This window comes from Panicum virgatum, chromosome 3K (genome assembly GCF_016808335.1).
Source record: "Panicum virgatum strain AP13 chromosome 3K, P.virgatum_v5, whole genome shotgun sequence".
Taxonomy (NCBI): Eukaryota; Viridiplantae; Streptophyta; class Magnoliopsida; order Poales; family Poaceae; genus Panicum; species Panicum virgatum.
This window is the reverse complement of record NC_053138.1, coordinates 27,736,265-27,754,964: the sequence shown is the minus strand read 5'-3', so window position 1 is coordinate 27,754,964 and position 18,700 is coordinate 27,736,265. Positions and strand designations below refer to the sequence as shown.

General features: G+C 48.7%; 3 protein-coding genes across 4 annotated transcripts; all 3 read left to right on the top strand.

Annotated features, from left to right (window-relative positions):
- Positions 1-3,704: 3,704 nt before the first annotated feature.
- Positions 3,705-7,767, top strand: LOC120698790 (probable serine/threonine-protein kinase PBL7). 2 transcript variants are annotated; one of them, XM_039982520.1, is made up of 5 exons: positions 3,705-4,379; positions 4,499-4,749; positions 6,581-7,117; positions 7,212-7,301; positions 7,403-7,767. In XM_039982520.1, exons 1-5 carry the CDS (start codon positions 4,043-4,045, stop codon positions 7,595-7,597), a joined length of 1,410 nt encoding a protein of 469 aa, XP_039838454.1. In that variant the 5' UTR covers positions 3,705-4,042; the 3' UTR covers positions 7,598-7,767. The 2 variants fall into 2 exon arrangements, with proteins under 2 accessions (XP_039838454.1, XP_039838455.1); XM_039982521.1 differs by having other exon boundaries at positions 3,706-4,379; positions 4,502-4,749.
- Positions 7,768-9,597: 1,830 nt separating this feature from the next.
- On the top strand, positions 9,598-12,781 carry LOC120698788 (endo-1,3;1,4-beta-D-glucanase-like). Its single transcript, XM_039982519.1, has 7 exons — positions 9,598-9,863; positions 9,968-9,989; positions 10,871-10,997; positions 11,693-11,783; positions 11,877-11,966; positions 12,057-12,157; positions 12,444-12,781. The coding sequence occupies exons 1-7, from the start codon at positions 9,713-9,715 to the stop codon at positions 12,582-12,584; spliced, it is 723 nt and encodes a 240-aa protein (XP_039838453.1). The 5' UTR covers positions 9,598-9,712; the 3' UTR covers positions 12,585-12,781.
- Positions 12,782-13,121: 340 nt separating this feature from the next.
- Positions 13,122-16,271, top strand: LOC120698787 (endo-1,3;1,4-beta-D-glucanase-like). The gene is made up of 7 exons (XM_039982518.1): positions 13,122-13,370; positions 13,523-13,544; positions 14,337-14,463; positions 15,097-15,187; positions 15,274-15,363; positions 15,468-15,568; positions 15,785-16,271. The coding sequence occupies exons 1-7, from the start codon at positions 13,220-13,222 to the stop codon at positions 15,923-15,925; spliced, it is 723 nt and encodes a 240-aa protein (XP_039838452.1). The 5' UTR covers positions 13,122-13,219; the 3' UTR covers positions 15,926-16,271.
- Positions 16,272-18,700: the final 2,429 nt, after the last annotated feature.

The following is an 18,700-nucleotide window of genomic DNA, read 5'->3' as shown; positions in this document are numbered from 1 at the left end:
CGAATTTCGTTTTGCACAAGAAGCTCTCAGTTGGTCTAGTCGCTTCTAGGCATCAAGATAGCAAGTCTATTCCTGGTGCTATATTCTTTAATTGTTTTCCACAAGGGCTCAATTGTAAATTGTTTCAAATATTTGACATACTTTGAATATATAACTCTTTAAGACCTCTTGCTTAAAGTATTTGAGTCTCTTACTACTAGGTTGTCAAGCATTTTACTATGGAAGCTGCATCCCTCGTCTATAGAAATGTTATTCCCATTTTTCGACATTGTCTGGCTAGTAACTTGCTACTTGAGTTTACTCGTAGTTGTATTCTTGTGCCGGTAAATTTTCTTGCCTCGAGCAACACCTTCACCAAACGCTTGTTTTTCCACATTGTCTACAGATAGGTCATCAACTTCATCATTAATATCGTAGTCAATTTCTACAAAATCATAATTATCATCATTGCCGTTGAAGCTGAAGTCCATGCTTGTGTAGACGGTATACGTCTAGCCTCTCAATGGGTTTAGCTGCCTGTAACTTTAGAAGCAGATTGTTCTCGTGTGGTTTGTAGCTTCAAAATCTTGAAGGATGACCAGACTGAGATTGCATTTCATATTAGGAAAAGGGAAGGATCTGATGCAAGTTCTTTAAGAGGTGGAGATAGTATAGGTAAATCCTAAGTGAAATTATATATGCAACACATTTGTTAGCGCAACTAGCTAGGATAAATATGCATTCTTCTGTTTGGTTGAAGCAAATGCCTACTTGTATACTAACTAATTGAACTTAATTATAATGTCAATAAAGCTCATATTTTACCTTAAAAAGTCATTATTTCCATCATCAATCAACTTGTGACTCGATTTCAACTTCTTCAAGCTGCATATAATATGTCATTCAGTTCATGTCGTGATAAAACTATGGTATTTTCTCTCCAACCTTCTTTTCCTATAGTTCAACTTCGTTGAGCTTAAGACCTTTGTCAACCTTACAACAGAGTTGGTAACTATGTCATTCTAGTTTAACATACAAACTAAAAAATGGTTGATTTGGATTTGGATGACTCACTTAAATAGATTAAGAAGCTAAAAATGCAATTCCAGAGTTTGAAGGCCTGGATGGGAATAATGTAATAGTTTAGGATCACTCATGCACCACTCAAAGAAAAAAAACTATAAAAGGGTATGGAAAAACATATAAAATAATTAGGACCTAAAATGTGTCGCAAATATATAATAGACTAGAAATTATCAATGTAAGTATTATTTTTAGAAAATAAAAAAGTGAAAGCAATGATATGCAATTTTAGTTAACTTGGGCCACAAAATTGTCAACAAACTTCTAACATGCACACATGTCTCCTTAACTAGGCAGTACCGAGCACGAGGTGATGGATTAGTTTAAACCAACATATAAAGAAATTTCATCGTGTGTTATATATTATTATCTCATGCCATTCTCTTAAAATGCAATGGAGAGAGGATAGGGAGGCACAAGAGAGCATATTGGCAAGGGAACCAAACAAGGACTCCTCTGCATGCCTCTCCTAGCTCAGCTAGGCGAGGAACCCATGCGCATGCCCACCACTTCTCCATTCCGGCCAAAAATTTATCCTAAATATTTTTTACTTGAGTAAAATGGTATCTAACCCCATATATAAAAGCATATATAGATCCTCTTATATCCCCATCAAAGTGGCTATAAACTTAAGAAATCTTGATGTGACGCCAGTAGTTACTTCTCACGCCGGATAAAGCTCACAACAAATTAAGGGCACAAAAGAAAGAACAAGAACATTTTATTGGTTGTGTGAATATTCTGAGAATAATACAAGCAGACAAGTGAAAAAAATTATAAAAAATACAAGAAGTGAACCAGGCGGTTTATGTTTACTTGAGGTAAAATAAGATGCAAATTTGACAGCAACATGTCACATCGATCTATAGAGGTTAAGTGGATATAAAAAATGAAATAATATAGTATATTTAAGTGAACAGATAAGGTTGCTAATAAGACTTCCCGAAGAAAATTACACATGACAGTAATACAAAATAACAAATCCTTTTGGTGTATATAAGACCTTGCTCCTCCATGAGTCACGAGGGTTTTTGACCCTTAATTTCGAAACATGGACTCAATCGTAGGTGAATAAGTAACAGTGTCACAAAAAAAACCTGGTCAACTAGGCTATGTCAATTTCATCTATAGTGCATTCTCTATAGCTGTGTACGGGTCACTGTGTACAGGTGGAGCAAGAGTTTGAAGGTTTTCTTGACCTGTGTGAGAAAGTTTTCTTTTTAATACAATGCCGTGGGGCGGTTTTTTCCTCCGCAGGTCAAGTTTTTTGTGTAGCTGTCGTGAGCTGAAACCGTATCTTGTCATGGTGTTAGAGGCGTCACAGTGGTCTCAAAAGGGGCTCCGGCATTAAAAATGGATACACATGGGTAGGGTCCTGGTGGTAATGTGGTATACGGTCGGCATTCCGGCAATCCGGCAGACCGGCACTCTATTTTTCTGCAGTTCATGGGCTGGGACAACGCGAGATCTGTGTAATATTATGTGTGTATGTACTTGCTCGCAGGTATACCCCAAATTAACTGCGGAGCACCATTTATTTGTCCGTAACCCTTCCGCGCAGATCTATCTACCAAACGCGACAACCAAGCACAAACAGAGCCGAAAAGCGCTTGGCTTTCCCTCGAGAACCACTTCCCGTACGATGCTCGCACGTATATACTCGGAGTGCTCCTGCGTAAGCCTAACGCCCACCGAAAAGATGCGTCGTCCTACGAACCGGGACGCATGGCTTTAAGATTTTGCGTCCAGAACTCGCTCCAATCCCAAGATGCGGCTACCAAGTTCAGCAGGTAGCTAGCCCCGTGCACTGCGTCACCGCCGCGAGCCTGTACAAAATTCCCACCTGGCTACGGGAATCTGCAGCCAGAGAATGCCCAGTACGCTCTCTACCCTCCCTCCTGCGCCGTGTTTAGTTGCAAAAAATTTAGGGTGTAAAACACTGTAGTACTTTTGTTTATATTTGGTAATTATTGTCCCGTCATAGATTAATTAGACTTATTAGATTCGTCTCGTGATTTACAAGCAAACTATGTAATTAGTTTTTTATTTCGTGTAGATTTAATACTTCATGCATGTGTTGAAAAATTCGATGTGACAGAAAATCTTGTAAAGTTTTGGAATTTTGGATGCAACTAAACAGGGCCCTGGACCCAGTGGTGTTTTCTTCTCCCCGCGAGCCGCGAGAACGAGACCCCGGCGCGCGCAAGCAGACGAACCTCGCGGAGTCGGGTCACGTCTCACGAGCCGGAGAGCGGGGCCGCATGTGATTTCTGCCGTTTTGGCGCCTCTCCCCGCCCGGATTTGAGATTTCCCCCCACACCGGTTGGCTTGTCCCTCGCAGTAGCTCTCGCCGAGTCGCCGTGTCGCGGAGGCTGCTGCCTCTGGCTCTCAGGCTCTGGCTGCATTGTAGTACTCCGCCCGTAGAAGCCGTCACGCGCCGTAACAAACATTGGTCGCGCATTTACTATTCTACTGTCAGAAGACGAAGCCCTCCCAAGCTAGTTTTACCTGCCAGTTTTGGCACCGGGCGTCAGCTCGTGTCTTTGTGGTCCATCTCGACGACGACGACGACGACGACAGAAGAAGCGTCCGAGAGCGCGATCATTGCCAGCGGACAGCCCATGGCGTTAAACCGAGCAGGAACCTGCGGGAGCGAGTCCGTCACATCGACGGCGGCACAGAGACTCTTGCCCGACGCTGTTCCATTGGTACATTCCTCTGCGAGCACTGCAGCCTGCAGGCGCAGGGGGATGCAGGTTCATGCCTGAGCAAGCCGAACAGCAGCTACGGTGTCCACAGTAGATTCAGCTAGCTTCGACTCCACGCTAGTAGTTCCCAAGTTCCCAACCCCAGCTAGTAGTATATCTGTACGCCCGTTGCCTTCCCTTATCTCCCCTGTGCACGCGCGCGCCGTCTCCCGCGACCGCGCCCGTCCTGACTGGCTACGTACCCGGCGGTCCGTCTGTCCTCGAGGGCCGGGATGGCGGACGCGTCCTCCCCGCCGGCGCCGGCGCCGGCGCCTTTCGCCGCGGAGGACCTCGCGGACGCGCGCCTCGCGCCGTGGCCGGCGCCCCACCGCCGGGACGGCGGCGGCGGGCGGACGAACCCCCTGTTCACCATACTGCCGGTCTCGGCGCTGGCGATAGGCCTGGTGCTGCTCGTCGCCGTGGCGGTCATCCTGGTGGCGACCCGCCGCGCGAGGCCGCGGAAGGTGGACGCCGGCGGGAGCTGCAGCGGCGACGGCAAGCCGGGCGCGCCCACGTCCAGCTGCGGCAGCCACAACGCCAGGTGCGGCTACGCCGCCGCCGCCGCCGCCGGTAAGTGCCACGCGCCTAGCTGACGAAGCCTACGAGAACGAGCGAGCGAGCGAGCTCGCCGTCTCGCCACGCACGTAATTCTGACGGCTCGATCGTTTTCATTCCGGTTCCGCGCGCAGCAGGCGTCGGGTGCATCTACGCCGGGCGGCTGGGGTTCGCGGCGGCGGCGCCGGCGCGGCGGCGGGGCGCGCAGGTGTTCACGTACCGGGAGCTGGAGCGCGCGACGGACGGGTTCAGCGAGGGCAACGTGGTGGGGCGGGGCGCCTCCGGCGACGTCTTCCGCGGCCGGCTCGCCGACGGCACCCCCGCCGCCATCAAGCGGCTGCGGCTGGACCAGCGGCGCCAGGGCGAGCGCGAGTTCCGCATCGAGGTACGCCCGCCCAAGCAACCGCACCCCGCACACACGCACGTCGCCGTCGCCTCACGCCACCGTCCATGTGCAGTTGTGCACCCGTGCACGTACGTCGCGCTCCGCTCCGCGTACGGCGCACCAAACCTTACCTGTTGGGGGGGGGGGGGGGCAGAGCTTTGCCGAGCTGGAGCAGAGCAGCGGGGTGGTTCGAGCTCCTGATCCTGCGGTTGGTGCCTGCCGTGCCCGCCTGGGCTCGGCCGTTGGAGCGAACTGGCGCCGGGACGTAACCTGGAAGGCAAAAAAACAGGGCCTGCGTGACAGACTGTTCCATCTTTGGCTGCAGCCAGGCGGATGGGCCGGAGCTCAGCCCCAGCCAAGAGAGAGACACGCCGAGCGAGGCGTCGCGACGCGGCGCGCGCTTGCAGTCTCGCGGTGGGTGAGCCCGAGCTTGGCTTCGCCTCCGGTTGCTGGTTCTGGTTGGTTGCGGCCGTTTGGCGGGCGGGCGGGCGGGCGCGTGAGCCACGCCGACCCGATCCTGTCGAGCCGCCGCCGCTTGCCTAGTTGCCTGCTCCCGCACACCGTCCCGGTACGGCCAGCGCGTGTGGTCTCCCGGGCGGTTGGGCGCGCTCACGCGCGGCGTGTGCGCTAACGAACAGTGTCCGTGGCGTGGCGTTGCGTCCCGGCTCGCTCATTAGAGGGCTTGGCTTTTCGCCTTTTTCACATTTGTGGTGGGCACGGGACAAACGTCACGAGCGTCATCTAGGTTTGCATTGGGTCTATGATCCATCTTGGAAGCTCGTGTGCACGGGGCAATCATTGGTGACATGGGCCGACCCTTCCTTTGTTTGGCATCGCGTTTCGGATCCCGAACGAGCCGGCAGACGCAATCACATTCCCTGTTAAGGCCAAGGCACTACTACTAGGACCCTAGCATGGCAGCTTAGTTTACTGTGTGCTGGTGTTTGCTTGTGCCTCCGATGGCGTAAGCTCCTTAGACTTTTTCGAGCTAGTAGACGTAGACTTCGTTCAGGTTGACACGGGCGCGGCGACGTCGCGAGCAGCAGCAGATCGTCAACGGAGACGTTCTGTCCTCTGCCATGCGCCCATGCTGGCATTGCTGCTGCTGCTACGGCGAGTGTGGGACTGCCGGATGGGGTCTGATCTCTGCCGGCAATGCTCTGCACCAGGGTGGCCGTGGACCGCTGCTGCCTGTCCGGCCGGCCAAGCAGCCATTTTTGACCCAAGCACCTCGTCTGGCAGCGCCGGCCCGGATGCCCGGATCCACCAGACCACCACGCCGCGCCGTGCTCGGGAGCCCGACACCTGCACGGCCGCGCTGCAAACGTCGATCTGCTCGCGGCTTGATTGCCGGACACGTCCTGGTCCCGTTCCCCGACGGCCCGAACAGGCGATCCCCTCACCATTCGCCACTGCGCCGGCAATAAAGCCCGGTGGTGGCCACTGTGCCGACACGTAACGGGGTACGGTGCTCCAGTGCTCCTAGCTAGCCGTATCGGTGCGTGCCTGGGTGCCGGTGCACGCAAAGCTCACATAGTACGCTGGTGTGTAACTGAGGATCGTGCACCGTACCGTACCGGCTGCTTTGAGATCCGATCGATCGATCGAGCCGGTGAATTGTGGTCGGGTCGGATCGCCGGTCGATGCTGCGTGCTTTGCTTTTGCTTAGCTCTCACTCACATCTCCCCGGATCGGATGGGGCACAGTACCTGCGTCTGCGTACCCTGCAAACCGAACTTGACTTTGGCGATGGCCTTGCTGCTGGTTGGTTGCAGCAGTAACTGATGAGAGGAAACCGAAATAACTGCGAGAGAGATGCATGCCAATGCAGGTGGACCTGCTCAGCCGGATGGACTCGCCGTACTTGGTGGGGCTGCTGGGCTACTGCGCCGACCAGAGCCACCGGCTGCTGGTGTTCGAGCTCATGCCCAACGGCAGCCTGAGGAGCCACCTCCACCCGCCGGCCGGCGGCGCCGGCGCCGGCGCGCGGCAGCCGCCGCTGGGCTGGGCGACGCGGCTGGGCATCGCGCTGGACTGCGCGCGCGCGCTCGAGTACCTGCACGAGCACAGCACCCCCGCCGTGATCCACCGCGACTTCAACTGCGGCAACGTCCTGCTCGACCACGACCTCCGCGCCCGCGTCTCCGACTTCGGCACGGCCAAGCTCGGCTCCAACAAGGCCGACGGCCAGGTCGTCACCCGCGTGCTCGGCACCACCGGCTACCTCGCGCCGGAGTACGCGTCCACGGGGAAGCTCACCACCAAGTCCGACGTGTACAGCTACGGGGTCGTGCTCCTGGAGCTGCTCACCGGCCGGGTGCCGGTCGACACGCGGCGCCCGCCCGGCCAGCACGTCCTCGTCTCATGGGTCAGTACTCAGTAGTCTGCTCCGATCCTTCTTCAGTAACCACGCATGAAATGATTCGTGTTGGCTGAGCTGAGTCTTGAATTGGCACGGGCAGGCCCTCCCGCGGCTCACGAACCGCCAGAAGCTCGTGCAGATGGTGGACCCTGCCCTGCGAGGCCAGTTCGCCCTCAAGGATCTCATCCAGGTCTCTGTTTTTTTTCCCTTTTGTTTTTCTAATAACAACCCTTCGTCTATGCAACTCAAATGCATCTGCGCAAGAAAAAAAATTAAATGGTTGAGCTGCAGGTGGCCGCCATCGCGGCGATGTGCGTCCAGACGAAGGCGGAGTACCGGCCGCTGATGACGGACGTGGTGCAGTCGCTGATCCCGATCGCCAAGCCCACCCCGGCCATGTCCTGCTCCTCCACGCCGGTCAGGGCGGTCCTGGAGCACGTCATCTTCATGGGCTCATCCAAGTGCGGCGGCAAGACCTCCTCCTAGATCTGGCTGCTGTCGCGTTACAGCCTTACAGGGTTGTTCTCGTTCCTTGATTGATGTCTAGAGCTCTCGCCTCTTCCTCAGGCTCAGGGTGTATTATTGTTTTTTTTGTACGAGCTACGTACTTTTTTACAAGATAAGATGAAAATAGAAATAAAAAATGTTTCCCTCCTCTTCTCATGAGCATGAGCTCTCGGGGTAAAAAAAAATGGTTACCTACTGAAATCTGCAACCAATGTAACATAATCGAGTCGATCAATACCCGGCCTATCATATATTTCTTTGAAATTTTCTTTGAAGGGACTGCTCCTATGCATTTTTCTTTGAAGAGACTGCTCCTATGCAATGCAGTTTCTCTAGTCCAGCGTTCTCTCCGTAGTCGATCAAAGTGAGCAAGATTGACTGAAGAGCAAACAGTTTTTTTTTGAGGAAATGAAGAACAAAGAGTTTTTTTTAATTTGTTTTTGAGAGGAGGAAGAACAAACAGTAACCAACTTAGCACATCCATGTGGACTTTTCATCGCCAACAGCCCAACACCCAACAACTTTTTCTTCCTCGCCAACAGCCCAACATTTGGGCCCGCTCGTGAAGAGGACGAGGGCCCAATACGCGGGAAGGGTGGGAATGGGCTGCCGAGTGAGCCGCCTCCGCCGCTTCGGAGACGTTCGTTTTCCTCCTCCGATTTCCGCAAAGCCCAACAAACACGTGCACTGTGCCACATCGTTGTCCTTATCCAAAAAAAAAAAACCTGCACACGTCGCGTATGCGCATCGGCCCTGGTCCCTTGGGAGGCGAAAAAGGTAAGTATGCCCCACCGGAATTCACCGCGCCAGTCAGCAATTTCCGTGCCCGGAGTAATCACCGCAGCAGTCAACCGGGATGGATCATCAGTGACGTCTTTTTTGAAAGAAAAGATCAGGCAGCAGTGATGTTTTTTTTGAAAGAAAAGCCTTTCAAAAAAAAAGGAACAGATCAGCAGTGATGTCAACGTGCCGTTGGCCCCCGGAGTACCCCCCATCGGCGCAGGACCCGGCCACGTCTTCCTGCAGACCGCACGACTGGCCACGAGCCAGCTGCACGTCTGCGCTGACCCTCCCGCTGGCAGCCGCGACCCAAACCCCACGCGACACTCCGTTCGCATGCAAATGTGTTTTTTTTTCACACTAAATCAGCACCAGCCATTAGTCAGCAGTATTTTTTTCTCGCAATAAAATAGTGCCAGCCACCAGTCACAACACAACGAACAGAGTGGAGTCGCAATTTGACATTCCTCGCTGTCGCTCGATCAAGACCCCCACACGGGAACAACTCTTCTGCAATACTGCCCCCTCACTAACATGTGGGGTCGGGTCCACGCGTCAGTGACTCAACTGCAGAGGGCAGTATCCTTTCGGCACGCGACCACGACGCTTTCCAGTCTCTTCCAGTCCCCAACTCACCATTTAATTAATGGAAAAAGTCTAAATTACTCCCCTCAATATAGTCAAAGTCTGAATAATCTCTTAAACTATTGTTTGGTTCATTTTACCCCTCAAACTATCCCATTTTGTTCAAATTACCCCCTACTGTAATTCGTCTTTTTCATTTCTTCATGTCTAGGTGGAGTTTTAAGTTGAAATTTTACAACATGATAGTACACACCATAACATATGTTAGAAAAATAAATCATAATTTTTTATCATAATTTTGATAGATTAGGATATTTAATAATAAATTAATCGTTGGAGTTCAAAATTATATGAAAATTAATGGGCAAAAATTATAAAACTTTTTCTAAATATGCATTGTGATGTCCACTACTATCCTACAAAATTTGAAATTAAAATTCAATTTGTGTAACGAGAAACAAAAAAGATAAATTGTGTTATGGGGTAAAATAAACTAAATGACATAGATTAAGAGATAAATTGAATTAAGTTATAATTTAGAGAGTTATTAAAATTTTGTTTATAGTCGAGGGGAGTAAATTGATTTTTTTCTTTATTAATACCCGTCCTCCGTCCGTTGCTGCCGTCTCGTGTCTCGTCCCTTCCGCGCGCATCTAGCCTTGCCGCCAACCGCCACCACCGCAGCCGGGGAGAGAGAGAGAGAGCGGAGCACGAGGGCGGGGGGGACGGATGGCGAGCCCCCAGTGCTGCGAGAACCCGCCGACGCTGAACCCGGCCGGCGGGGCGGGCAAGGTCGTGGACAGCTTCGGCGGGCTCAAGGCCTACGTCGCCGGCCCCGAGGACTCCAAGGCCGCCGTCGTCCTCGTCGCCGACGTCTTCGGTATTTCCGTTTTCCCCACCTCAAATCTGGCTCGCTCCCCGGACCCGGACCGTTCGCTTGGGACGGTGACAATTAACAGGCGCTGGCCCCTTTTCCTCTTGCAGGGTTTGAAGCGCCGAATCTGAGGTGTGGATCATCGTGACAAGTGACACTTGATTTCCTTTTGCGCTCTTTGTTTTCTGATTCTTTTTTTTTTGGGGTGGGGGGCGGGCAAAAAACCGGGCATCGATAGTTCTGCAGAATCACTGGGGTTGGTGGAGACGAATCGTGGGGGGGAGTTTTAGGGGATGTGTGATATCATGATGGGTGATTATGTGCTACTGGGGTGGTAGAGTGCCACTGCCAGTGAATCCTGATGGTGAAACTTGTATTCTTTTGCTTAGTTGCTGCCTTCAAGTTAGCGTTATTTATTTAGGATTCAGGGATTCAGGTTTTATGCCAGTGGGTGCTCAGTCTGTCAGTCATCATCTCCTGCTGGTCCCGTGTGGAAATTCGTTGCCACGAGATTGAAGAAGGCCCTGTAAATCACAGTAACCGTACTTTTTCCTGCAAACTACTACTTAGTACTAAACAACAAACTTATATAAGCTAAATTGCTTATAGTATACTACTCCCTTTATTGAACTATCCAACATCATGTATTAAAAGTAGGAGGGAGTATTAGATGCGTGCATTTTTCCTGTGTATTTTGACAAATGGATCATTGGAATGTTATTAACAAACTTTGGGATTGGGTGGCCATGCGCCTCGTTAGTGTGTTGGGTTTTCAAAGTTTCCCAAATGCCAGTTCTTTTTTCTCGAACACACAGGAGGGCTGCGCATCTTTATATTAAGAGAGAAATAGTAGTCCAAATACAAGGAAAGATTCCACATCTTGGACCAAATGCCAGTACTAGAGTTTAATGATGGCCTCTGGTCGGGGCCTCTTTTGAATACTACCAAAGTTTTATCGCAGACGTCACCTGTAAAGAGATGTCTGATGGTAATGCTTGTCTTATCTCATGAAGGAAGATAGCCGACAAGGTTGCTCTGTCAGGATACTTTGTTGTGGTACCAGATTTCTTCCATGGGGATCCTTACGTACCTGAGAATACTGAGAGGCCCATTCCTGAGTGGCTAAAGTCGCATACTCCGGTTTGTTGTCACCAGCTCCTTTTTTAAACTATTTCAGTAAATATTTGGGTGTACCTTATTTCTAATTATGCTGATTCAGATGAGAAATCAAATTAAGGTGAAGAAGGTAATAGGTAGTCAAAGAATGTTTCTAACTCCTAAGAGTAAATATCTATATGGAACTATATATAAGATGACTTTCTAACAACATGCATTATTATTGGTAGTGATCCTCATTTCGATTTCTTTTAGTGAAGCTCTCTCTGAACCTTGAATTTGCTGTCTCTAATGTTATTGCCTACCAATATATGTTCTGATGATGCCTCTTTTCATATAAATGATGACTAAAACTAAGATTGCACACCTACATACTAACTGTTCAATGACAAATTGACAATAGTCTTTGTGGTGCTATGAGATTTTCATCTCTGGTTCAAAACCTCTAGGTTGACTAACTGTGCCTGCTTTGGAATTTTCTGTAAAGAAGTATGTTTATGTGGTGACTGGTGATAGGAGTAAAAGACAAATTATATTACAACTGTTAGGAAGGCTATGTCGGTTGTCAGTATGTCTAATCACCTCTGCTTTGGTATCATTTTCTCTTACCCTATTTCTTGCAAAAGCATGGATCCGGTTGGAACTGTTACACATTGGTTTCTTTCCTTGCTTTCTTTTGATGCACAAATTTCATCAATAATGAGTTATTCCTTTGCTAGGAAAAAGGGTTTGAAGATGCAAAACCAGTTATTGCTGCTCTAAAGGAGAAGGGAGTGTCTGCTGTTGGAGCTGCAGGTTATTGCTGGGGTGGTAAGTAGCATTTTTCAACGTACCTGTTCTGTAATAGTCTTATTAAAATCTGAAGTTTTGGCTCGCTGAGTATTTTCTTTCCCTCACATTCAGCTAAGGTTGTTGTGGAGTTGGCAAAAGCTAAGGAGATCCAGGCTGCTGTAATGTTGCACCCTTCGTTTGTTTCAGTTGACGATATCAAAGGTGAAGATGCTTTCTTGTGAATTCTGGGGATGCACAAACATTGTTCTATTGCAAATGTTTCATTTGTTAACTCTTTAATATTTTCATCAGAGGTCAAATGCCCTATTTCTGTACTGGGAGCTGAGATTGACAAAACGTCCCCGCCAGAATTAGTCAAGCAATTTGAGCAGGTTCTTTCTGCCAACTCAGGGGTAAGTTTTCATTTTCAGCAAATTATCCGCAAGCTATACCATCGGCTTGAGTTTCAGAAATACAGAATCAGCAAAAATAGAATTATTCTAGTGCCAAACTGTCTCATTCGTGTATATGCACTACTACCTTCACAGACACTTTCCAAATCATGCTGGAGCTGGACACGTCTTTTTCGGTTTTCATTGGATAAGGGCATATCCAATGATTCTTTTCTGATGCCGGCATGGTGTTTATGTTTCTGTGGAGCTTCTGGTCTTGAATTGTTTTTCTCCTTGTGGTCTGCAGGTTGGTCACTTCGTCAAGATTTTCCCTGGTGTGTCTCATGGATGGAGCGTGAGGTACAGCGAAGATGATGCAGCTGCCGTGAAGAGTGCCGAGGAAGCCCTGGCGGACATGATCGACTGGTTCAACAAGAACCTGAAATGAACTATGTAGTTGCATCCTGCCTTGTAATGAAGCACATTCTAGTGCGGTCGTCATTGGAGTATTGTGGGATTATCAGCTATCTTAGGGCCTTCTTCGTCAGGTCGTTGTAGTTCTCACGGTCTGTGCTTGTACACGTTTGCCGTAGACTGGTTGTGCTCATTCCGTAATAAAAAGAGGTAAATTGTGTCCATAACAAATGTTTTTTTGGATTTTTATTGAAAATTTATTTCATGCTTGAGAGCAGAATATATGTCCTGTACTGGACTAAAATGGATGTCGCCGAGGCCCCAGGCACTAGGCCAGTCGCACCAAAACGGCCTGTAATTTGAAATTGATGGAGTGACTGGAATCAAATGTGTTAAAAAATAAAAAAAATACTTTAATGTTTTCCAGGATATTTGCAGTCTTCAATTTTCAAATTACGGGCCCACCGCAACTGCAGCTCAGCGCCGGTTGGGGTGCAACAGCAAATCTTCAGGTCCAGTCCAGCCTACGTGCTCACTGGTGGGCGGGTGCCGGGTGGGATGTTGCCGTGTGTTGGGTTTTCCGGCGGTTGAACATTCAGCACACTAGCAGGCTAGCAGCCTTGAAAAAGGAGAGCGTGCGCAACTGCGAGAGCGACAGAGAGACAGGAAATGGCGAGCGCGCAGTGCTGCGATAACCCTCCGGCGCTGAACCCCGGCGGCGGGGAGGGCAAGGTCGTTGAGAGCTTCGGCGGGCTCAAGGCCTACCTCGCAGGCTCCGATGAGTCCAAGGCTGCCGTCATCCTCATCTCCGACGTCTTCGGTAATTGCTGATCTGTTTTTTTAGAATAATGGGTAACTGCTCCTCTCCGTTCCCCCCACTGCAAAATCTATCAATCGCCAGCTCTCTGCCCCCACAACTCTTTTGCTCGGGATAGGTACAAGTTGCAAGTGACCGCCCTTCTCCTTTTGCAGGGTTCGAGTCGCCGAATCGGAGGTATAAATCTCTGTGCCAAGCGACAGTTGACTTTTTTTCTTGGTCATAATCTGTGGTTTTTTTTATAAAAAGAGTCCTCGCCACTGGAGAACTGTAAAATCGCTAGGATAGTTGGAAATAATTTTACTATGATTTCCTTTAATATATTTGAGTGATGTGTGCTACTGAATACTGAATAGTACTGATGTTACTTGTATCACGTTGCTGCGTTCCAGTTGGACAGTAAATGTTTGGAGTTTAGGCCAGTGGGTGATCATTCACCGTGTTCTAGTTATCTGTGGAAATTCATCACAGTGACTGGTACACGACTACACGGTACATATTCCGTATTCGGATAATCAGATATTCCTTGTTCTCTACTTTTGTGAAACAACCATTTATACAACACTATCTTTTTTAGGGAAAATATGCAACACAATCTATTGATTGTTCCCGTTCACTTTGGATAAATAATGTTTCATCTAAATGTTTTCACAGACTGCAACTTGATGCCACATACTCCCTCCGTTCCAAAATGTAGGTCGTTTTGGATTTTTTAGATTCATAGTGTTTGCTATGCACCTAGATATAACATATGGATATGAATCTAGAAAAGTCAAAACGACCTACATTTTGGAACGGAGGGAGTATTTTGTTACTGTTTTAGAACTGAACCTGGTTATTAAATCTCGTCGTAAAGTCTATCGGTACTTCCAAGTTTGTTCTAGGCACTAATAAGTGTCAGTTATAAATGGACTCAGATAGTAATCTGATCGGTGATCTCATGACTTATTGAACACTTATCTTCTGAAGGAAAATAGCCGACAAGGTTGCTTTGTCCGGTTACTTTGTTGTGGTACCAGATTTCCTACATGGGGATCCTTACACACCTGAGAATGCTGAGAGGCCTCTACCTGTGTCGAGAAAATCACATGCTCCGGTTCGTTCTCCTCTGACCTCTGGCCATTTTGTCGTTTTCATTTTTTGGTGCTAACCTAAATATTTCAACTTTTATGCAAGCGAAGAAACCAAGTTGAGAGAATAATAAATAAAAGAGTGAAAATGGTAGCAAATAATGATCTACCTCATGTATGTAGACATCTAGATGGCAAAACAATGGCCGATGACTTTCCAATAACATGTACTGTAGAAGGTTGTTCGGTCCTATCTGTTATTGCCTGCTCACAATATTCTGCTTAGTATGCTTCTTATTGACTAAAAGTTTCCTTAATTGCATATGCGCAAATGGTTTAGTGAGAAATATGAAATTTTCGTACCAGATTCAAAATCAACTGAGTATAAAGTTCACTGATTCTAATTTCTAGTATGCTTTGGAGGTTTTTAGATTTAGGTAGCCATGTATAAAGAGATATAGGACATATAATCTTGATTACGATGTTTTAGGTAGCTAGATGTACACATATCTTACTCTGCTGCCCTTATATCATCTTAAACTTCACACACACTATGAACTGTGGGCAATTATTTTGCATTGGTTTCTTCGCGCCTCTTTTTTTTGTTAAAATTATTTTATGGAATAAATTCATGAACACAAATATGTATCTTTTGCTAGAAAAAAGGGTTCGAAGAAGCAAAACCAGTTATTGCTGCTCTAAAGGAGAAGGGAGTGTCTGCTGTTGGGGCTGCAGGTTACTGCTGGGGAGGTAAATAACATCTTTCGTTTGTACTGTGCTTTAGTTGTCAACTTAAAATATTGCTTGCTGAGCATCGTGTCTTCTCTCACATTTAGGAGTTGTCGTTGTGGAGTTGGCAAAAGCTCATGAGATCCAGGCTGCTGTAATATTGCACCCTGGGCCTGTTACAGTTGAAGATATCAAAGGTCAATCTTCTTCCTCTTTAATTTTGGAGGCGCTCTAACACTTCTCTATAATTCTATTGCAAATGACTCAGAACCTAACTAGAGCACCTGCTACTTAACATCAGAGGTCAAGTGCCCGATTTCGATACTTGGAGCTGAGATCGATCATATTTCTCCAGCAGAATTAATCAAGCAATTCGAGCAGGTCCTTTCAGCAAACTCAGGAGTAAGTTCTCACTTTTCAGCAGCTTAATCCACAAGCTAGACCATTTCCTAGAGTTACAGAATCAGTAAAAATTGAATTATTCTAGTGCTAAAATGTGCCACAACTCACAAACTCCATCTAAATCATGGCAGCCATGCCTTTGATTCTTTTCTAGCTGTTGGTATTGCTTCTGTGCAGCTTCTGATCCTGGATCGATTTCGCTCTTTCGGTCTGCAGGTTGCTCACTTTGTAAAGATTTTCCCTGGTGTGTCACATGGGTGGAGCGTGAGATACAGTCATGATGATGCGGCTGCCGTGAAGAGTGCTGAGGAAGCAATGGGGGACACAATCGACTGGTTCAACAAGAACCTAAAATGAACTCTGAAGTCGCAGCTTTAATTGCAATATGTTGTTCCTACTCATCGCTGCAAATATTCTTGGTTTTCTTCTGCTGTCCAGGACCTGCATCTTCAGTTGATTTGGTGTATCCCGCTGTTTTCTGGTTGTATTGTTGTATACTTTAGCACAGGCTGGTTCAGCTGAATGCCTGAATCTGTAATAGAACTAGCAAGTTCATATATTACAAGTATACGTGTATATGTAACGAATGGGCTCTATGTTTCGGTCCAATCAATGAATCTGGGTTGATTTAAGTTGAGGGATCAGAAAAGTGTATTTGAATGAATCTGAAGTAAAATTATATTGAAGTTATGGTGAAAATTAAGCTGGGACGTGGGAAAGTTTAGGAGCCAAAGTTGTGTAACGGCTGGCAGAAATTTTTCATAACTGTCAAGCTACTGGAATTGCTGTCAGAGATGGACTTGCAGAACTGAAAGAAAAGTAGCATCGAGCAAAGCACAATGTCTCATGTATTCATGTGCTTTCGGCACATTGTATTGGCATTGGAGTGTCCTGAATCCTCAATTTATGAAATTCAGCCGAATTCATCAGTTTTTTTCAGTAACATGCCTTAAAAGTTTCCTGATCCAGATTACAAGTTTTTTTTTAAATAAAACCTCTCAGTCAGACAGAATACAAAGTGAAGTTGCAGGAAACAGCGTTCATCCAAAAAGACCATGCTTCAGACTTTCAGAATTCAGAGCTCGTTGCCTACAATCCTCCTAGCTAGGCGGCTACTCCTACTACCAGCTCGATCCACGCCTTCACCGCCGCCAAATCATCAGCACGTTGCTGCGGAGAGATCCTGCGCCAGCGCCTGGCTCCTGGTCCGGGTCACGGCGTACTCGAACGCGATGCCGAGCTCCTCCAGCTCGTGGGGGTACACCGTCTCGTCGGGTAGCGCCGTCCTCTCCGCCTCCAGCACCTGCTGGCGGCACTCCTCCCTCGCGCGCGCGATCTCGTAGTCCACCCGCCGCCTCTTCCGAGCATCTTCCTTGGCGGCGCGCTGGACCGGGGCCTTCTGCTGCTTCACTGCTGGTTCCTTCTGATGCGCCGTCTGCGTCGCCGCCGCTGGTTTCGACGGGCACGTCTCGCTCCTCTTCGCTGCCGCCTCCCGTCGTAATCCGGCGGCAGAGAACCGCGCGGCGCCGCTGTTGGCAGCGCCACGGCACAAGAGCACCGCCTTCCTGCGGAGAGCGCGGACGGCGTCGAGCTCCGCCCTCATCCGCTCCTGGAGGCGCTGCTGCCCCGGCGCGGGGACGGCGGGCACCCCGCCGGCGGCGGCGAAGCCCTCCCCGGCCCCGGTCTTCCCGTCCGAGCCGTCGCGGGTGCGCTTCTTCTGGTTCTGGGCGCGCGCGGCGGAGGACGCCGCGGCGCCGACGCGGCGGGCCTGCCCCCTTGCCATCGCGCCGCAGCCCGCGGGCGCGGCTGCGGCTGCGGCGACGCCGCGACGCCTGTCGGGGAACGCGGTGGCGTCGAAGCCGAGAGCGGCGGGGGGAGCGAGGCTGCACATGGTTCGCCGGGAGCAAGCGCGCAACAGCTGCTAGCTAGGTCTTGCCAGAGAAGCTAGCGGATCGGCGGAGGGGGAGGAGAACTGGGGAAGAGCGGCGATGGATGGATGGAAGGATGGCGAGTTTGGAGATGGCGACGGAGGGAGGCCAATATTTATGGCGGTTTGGTGAGACGGGCGGCTCCGACTCCGACTTGAATTCGAATCGGTGTCAGCTGGCAGCGGCAAGGCGCGCGGGTTGGTTGCCCGATGCTCCGATTGGGGGAGTCCGACTTCGAGTGGTTGCTTGCGAATTGCGAAACAGCTGGGAAGTTAACCTTTCCAAGTTTCCAGTCGGATTCAAGCACAAGCATACATTTTGGATCTGTAAAATTTATAATAAAATTCAGATAAATAATGGTACAAGTAAACTTAGCTGGGTTATTTATTTTGAAAATGTCCAGAGATAGTTGGGCCTATGTGTCGAGCACAAGCATACATTTTGGATCTTTTCTTTCTTTTTTGCAGGTACATCAAGAACATATCCATTTTCCAAAGGGAGATGCTAGCGACCGGATGTTCGATGGGCTTCCCATTGGACGCTCCGGTAGTCCGTCTAGCATTCGCAACATATAAAATGAACATTTGCAACACCAGAAATTAACATTTGTGACATCAAAAATATGTTGAAAAATTGTTGTTAGCCATCCTTTGGTTGAGAAAAAAAATATGTTGCAACATCTATTTCATGTTTCATGAAACATTTAAAATTCACATGAAACATCTCGATGAAAATGCAACATCTAAGAACACTTGCAACATATCTGCGAAGCATATGCAACCTGTGAAGCATATGCAATATTGCAACATTTTTCTGAAACATCCTAAACACGTGGAATATACGCTTGTAATGTGCAGCAAAACCTGCCTGATGCCCGCCATGGACGTGTTATCGCCATAAATTAACAGATGGGCTTAAAGCAAAAGATGAGGAAGGCTTGTAAATCGGCTCCTGCGTGAGCATATGGGCCACATTGCCCGTGTATCCTTAGATTTAGTTTAAGGTTAGAGATAGAGTCCAATCGGGACAATATTAGTTTAGATTGTTTCCCAAGTCTCCGGATTATAAATATGTATCCTTTGTTATTCGTAAAGAGAGCGTCATCACGACTCGCAAAACAACAACTCTCGGCGCATCGCCACCCCTAAATCCTAGGGTTTCATCCAAGTAAGTGCCATGCTGCCCTGATCGCTTCTTGCGATCA

Excerpts from the sequence above, each read along its gene's own strand:
- LOC120698790 (XM_039982520.1), top strand. The coding sequence starts at position 4,043 with ATGGCGGACGCGTCCTCCCCGCCGGCGCCGGCGCCGGCGCCTTTCGCC. Across the intron at positions 4,750-6,580 it reads AGCGCGAGTTCCGCATCGAG|GTGGACCTGCTCAGCCGGAT; the intron begins GTACGCCCGCCC and ends ATGCCAATGCAG. Across the intron at positions 7,118-7,211 it reads AGCACGTCCTCGTCTCATGG|GCCCTCCCGCGGCTCACGAA; the intron begins GTCAGTACTCAG and ends TGGCACGGGCAG.
- LOC120698788 (XM_039982519.1), top strand. The coding sequence starts at position 9,713 with ATGGCGAGCCCCCAGTGCTGCGAGAACCCGCCGACGCTGAACCCGGCC. Across the intron at positions 9,990-10,870 it reads TTTGAAGCGCCGAATCTGAG|GAAGATAGCCGACAAGGTTG; the intron begins GTGTGGATCATC and ends TATCTCATGAAG. Across the intron at positions 10,998-11,692 it reads GGCTAAAGTCGCATACTCCG|GAAAAAGGGTTTGAAGATGC; the intron begins GTTTGTTGTCAC and ends TTCCTTTGCTAG.
- LOC120698787 (XM_039982518.1), top strand. The coding sequence starts at position 13,220 with ATGGCGAGCGCGCAGTGCTGCGATAACCCTCCGGCGCTGAACCCCGGC. Across the intron at positions 13,371-13,522 it reads CCTCATCTCCGACGTCTTCG|GGTTCGAGTCGCCGAATCGG; the intron begins GTAATTGCTGAT and ends CTCCTTTTGCAG. Across the intron at positions 15,364-15,467 it reads TACAGTTGAAGATATCAAAG|AGGTCAAGTGCCCGATTTCG; the intron begins GTCAATCTTCTT and ends ACTTAACATCAG.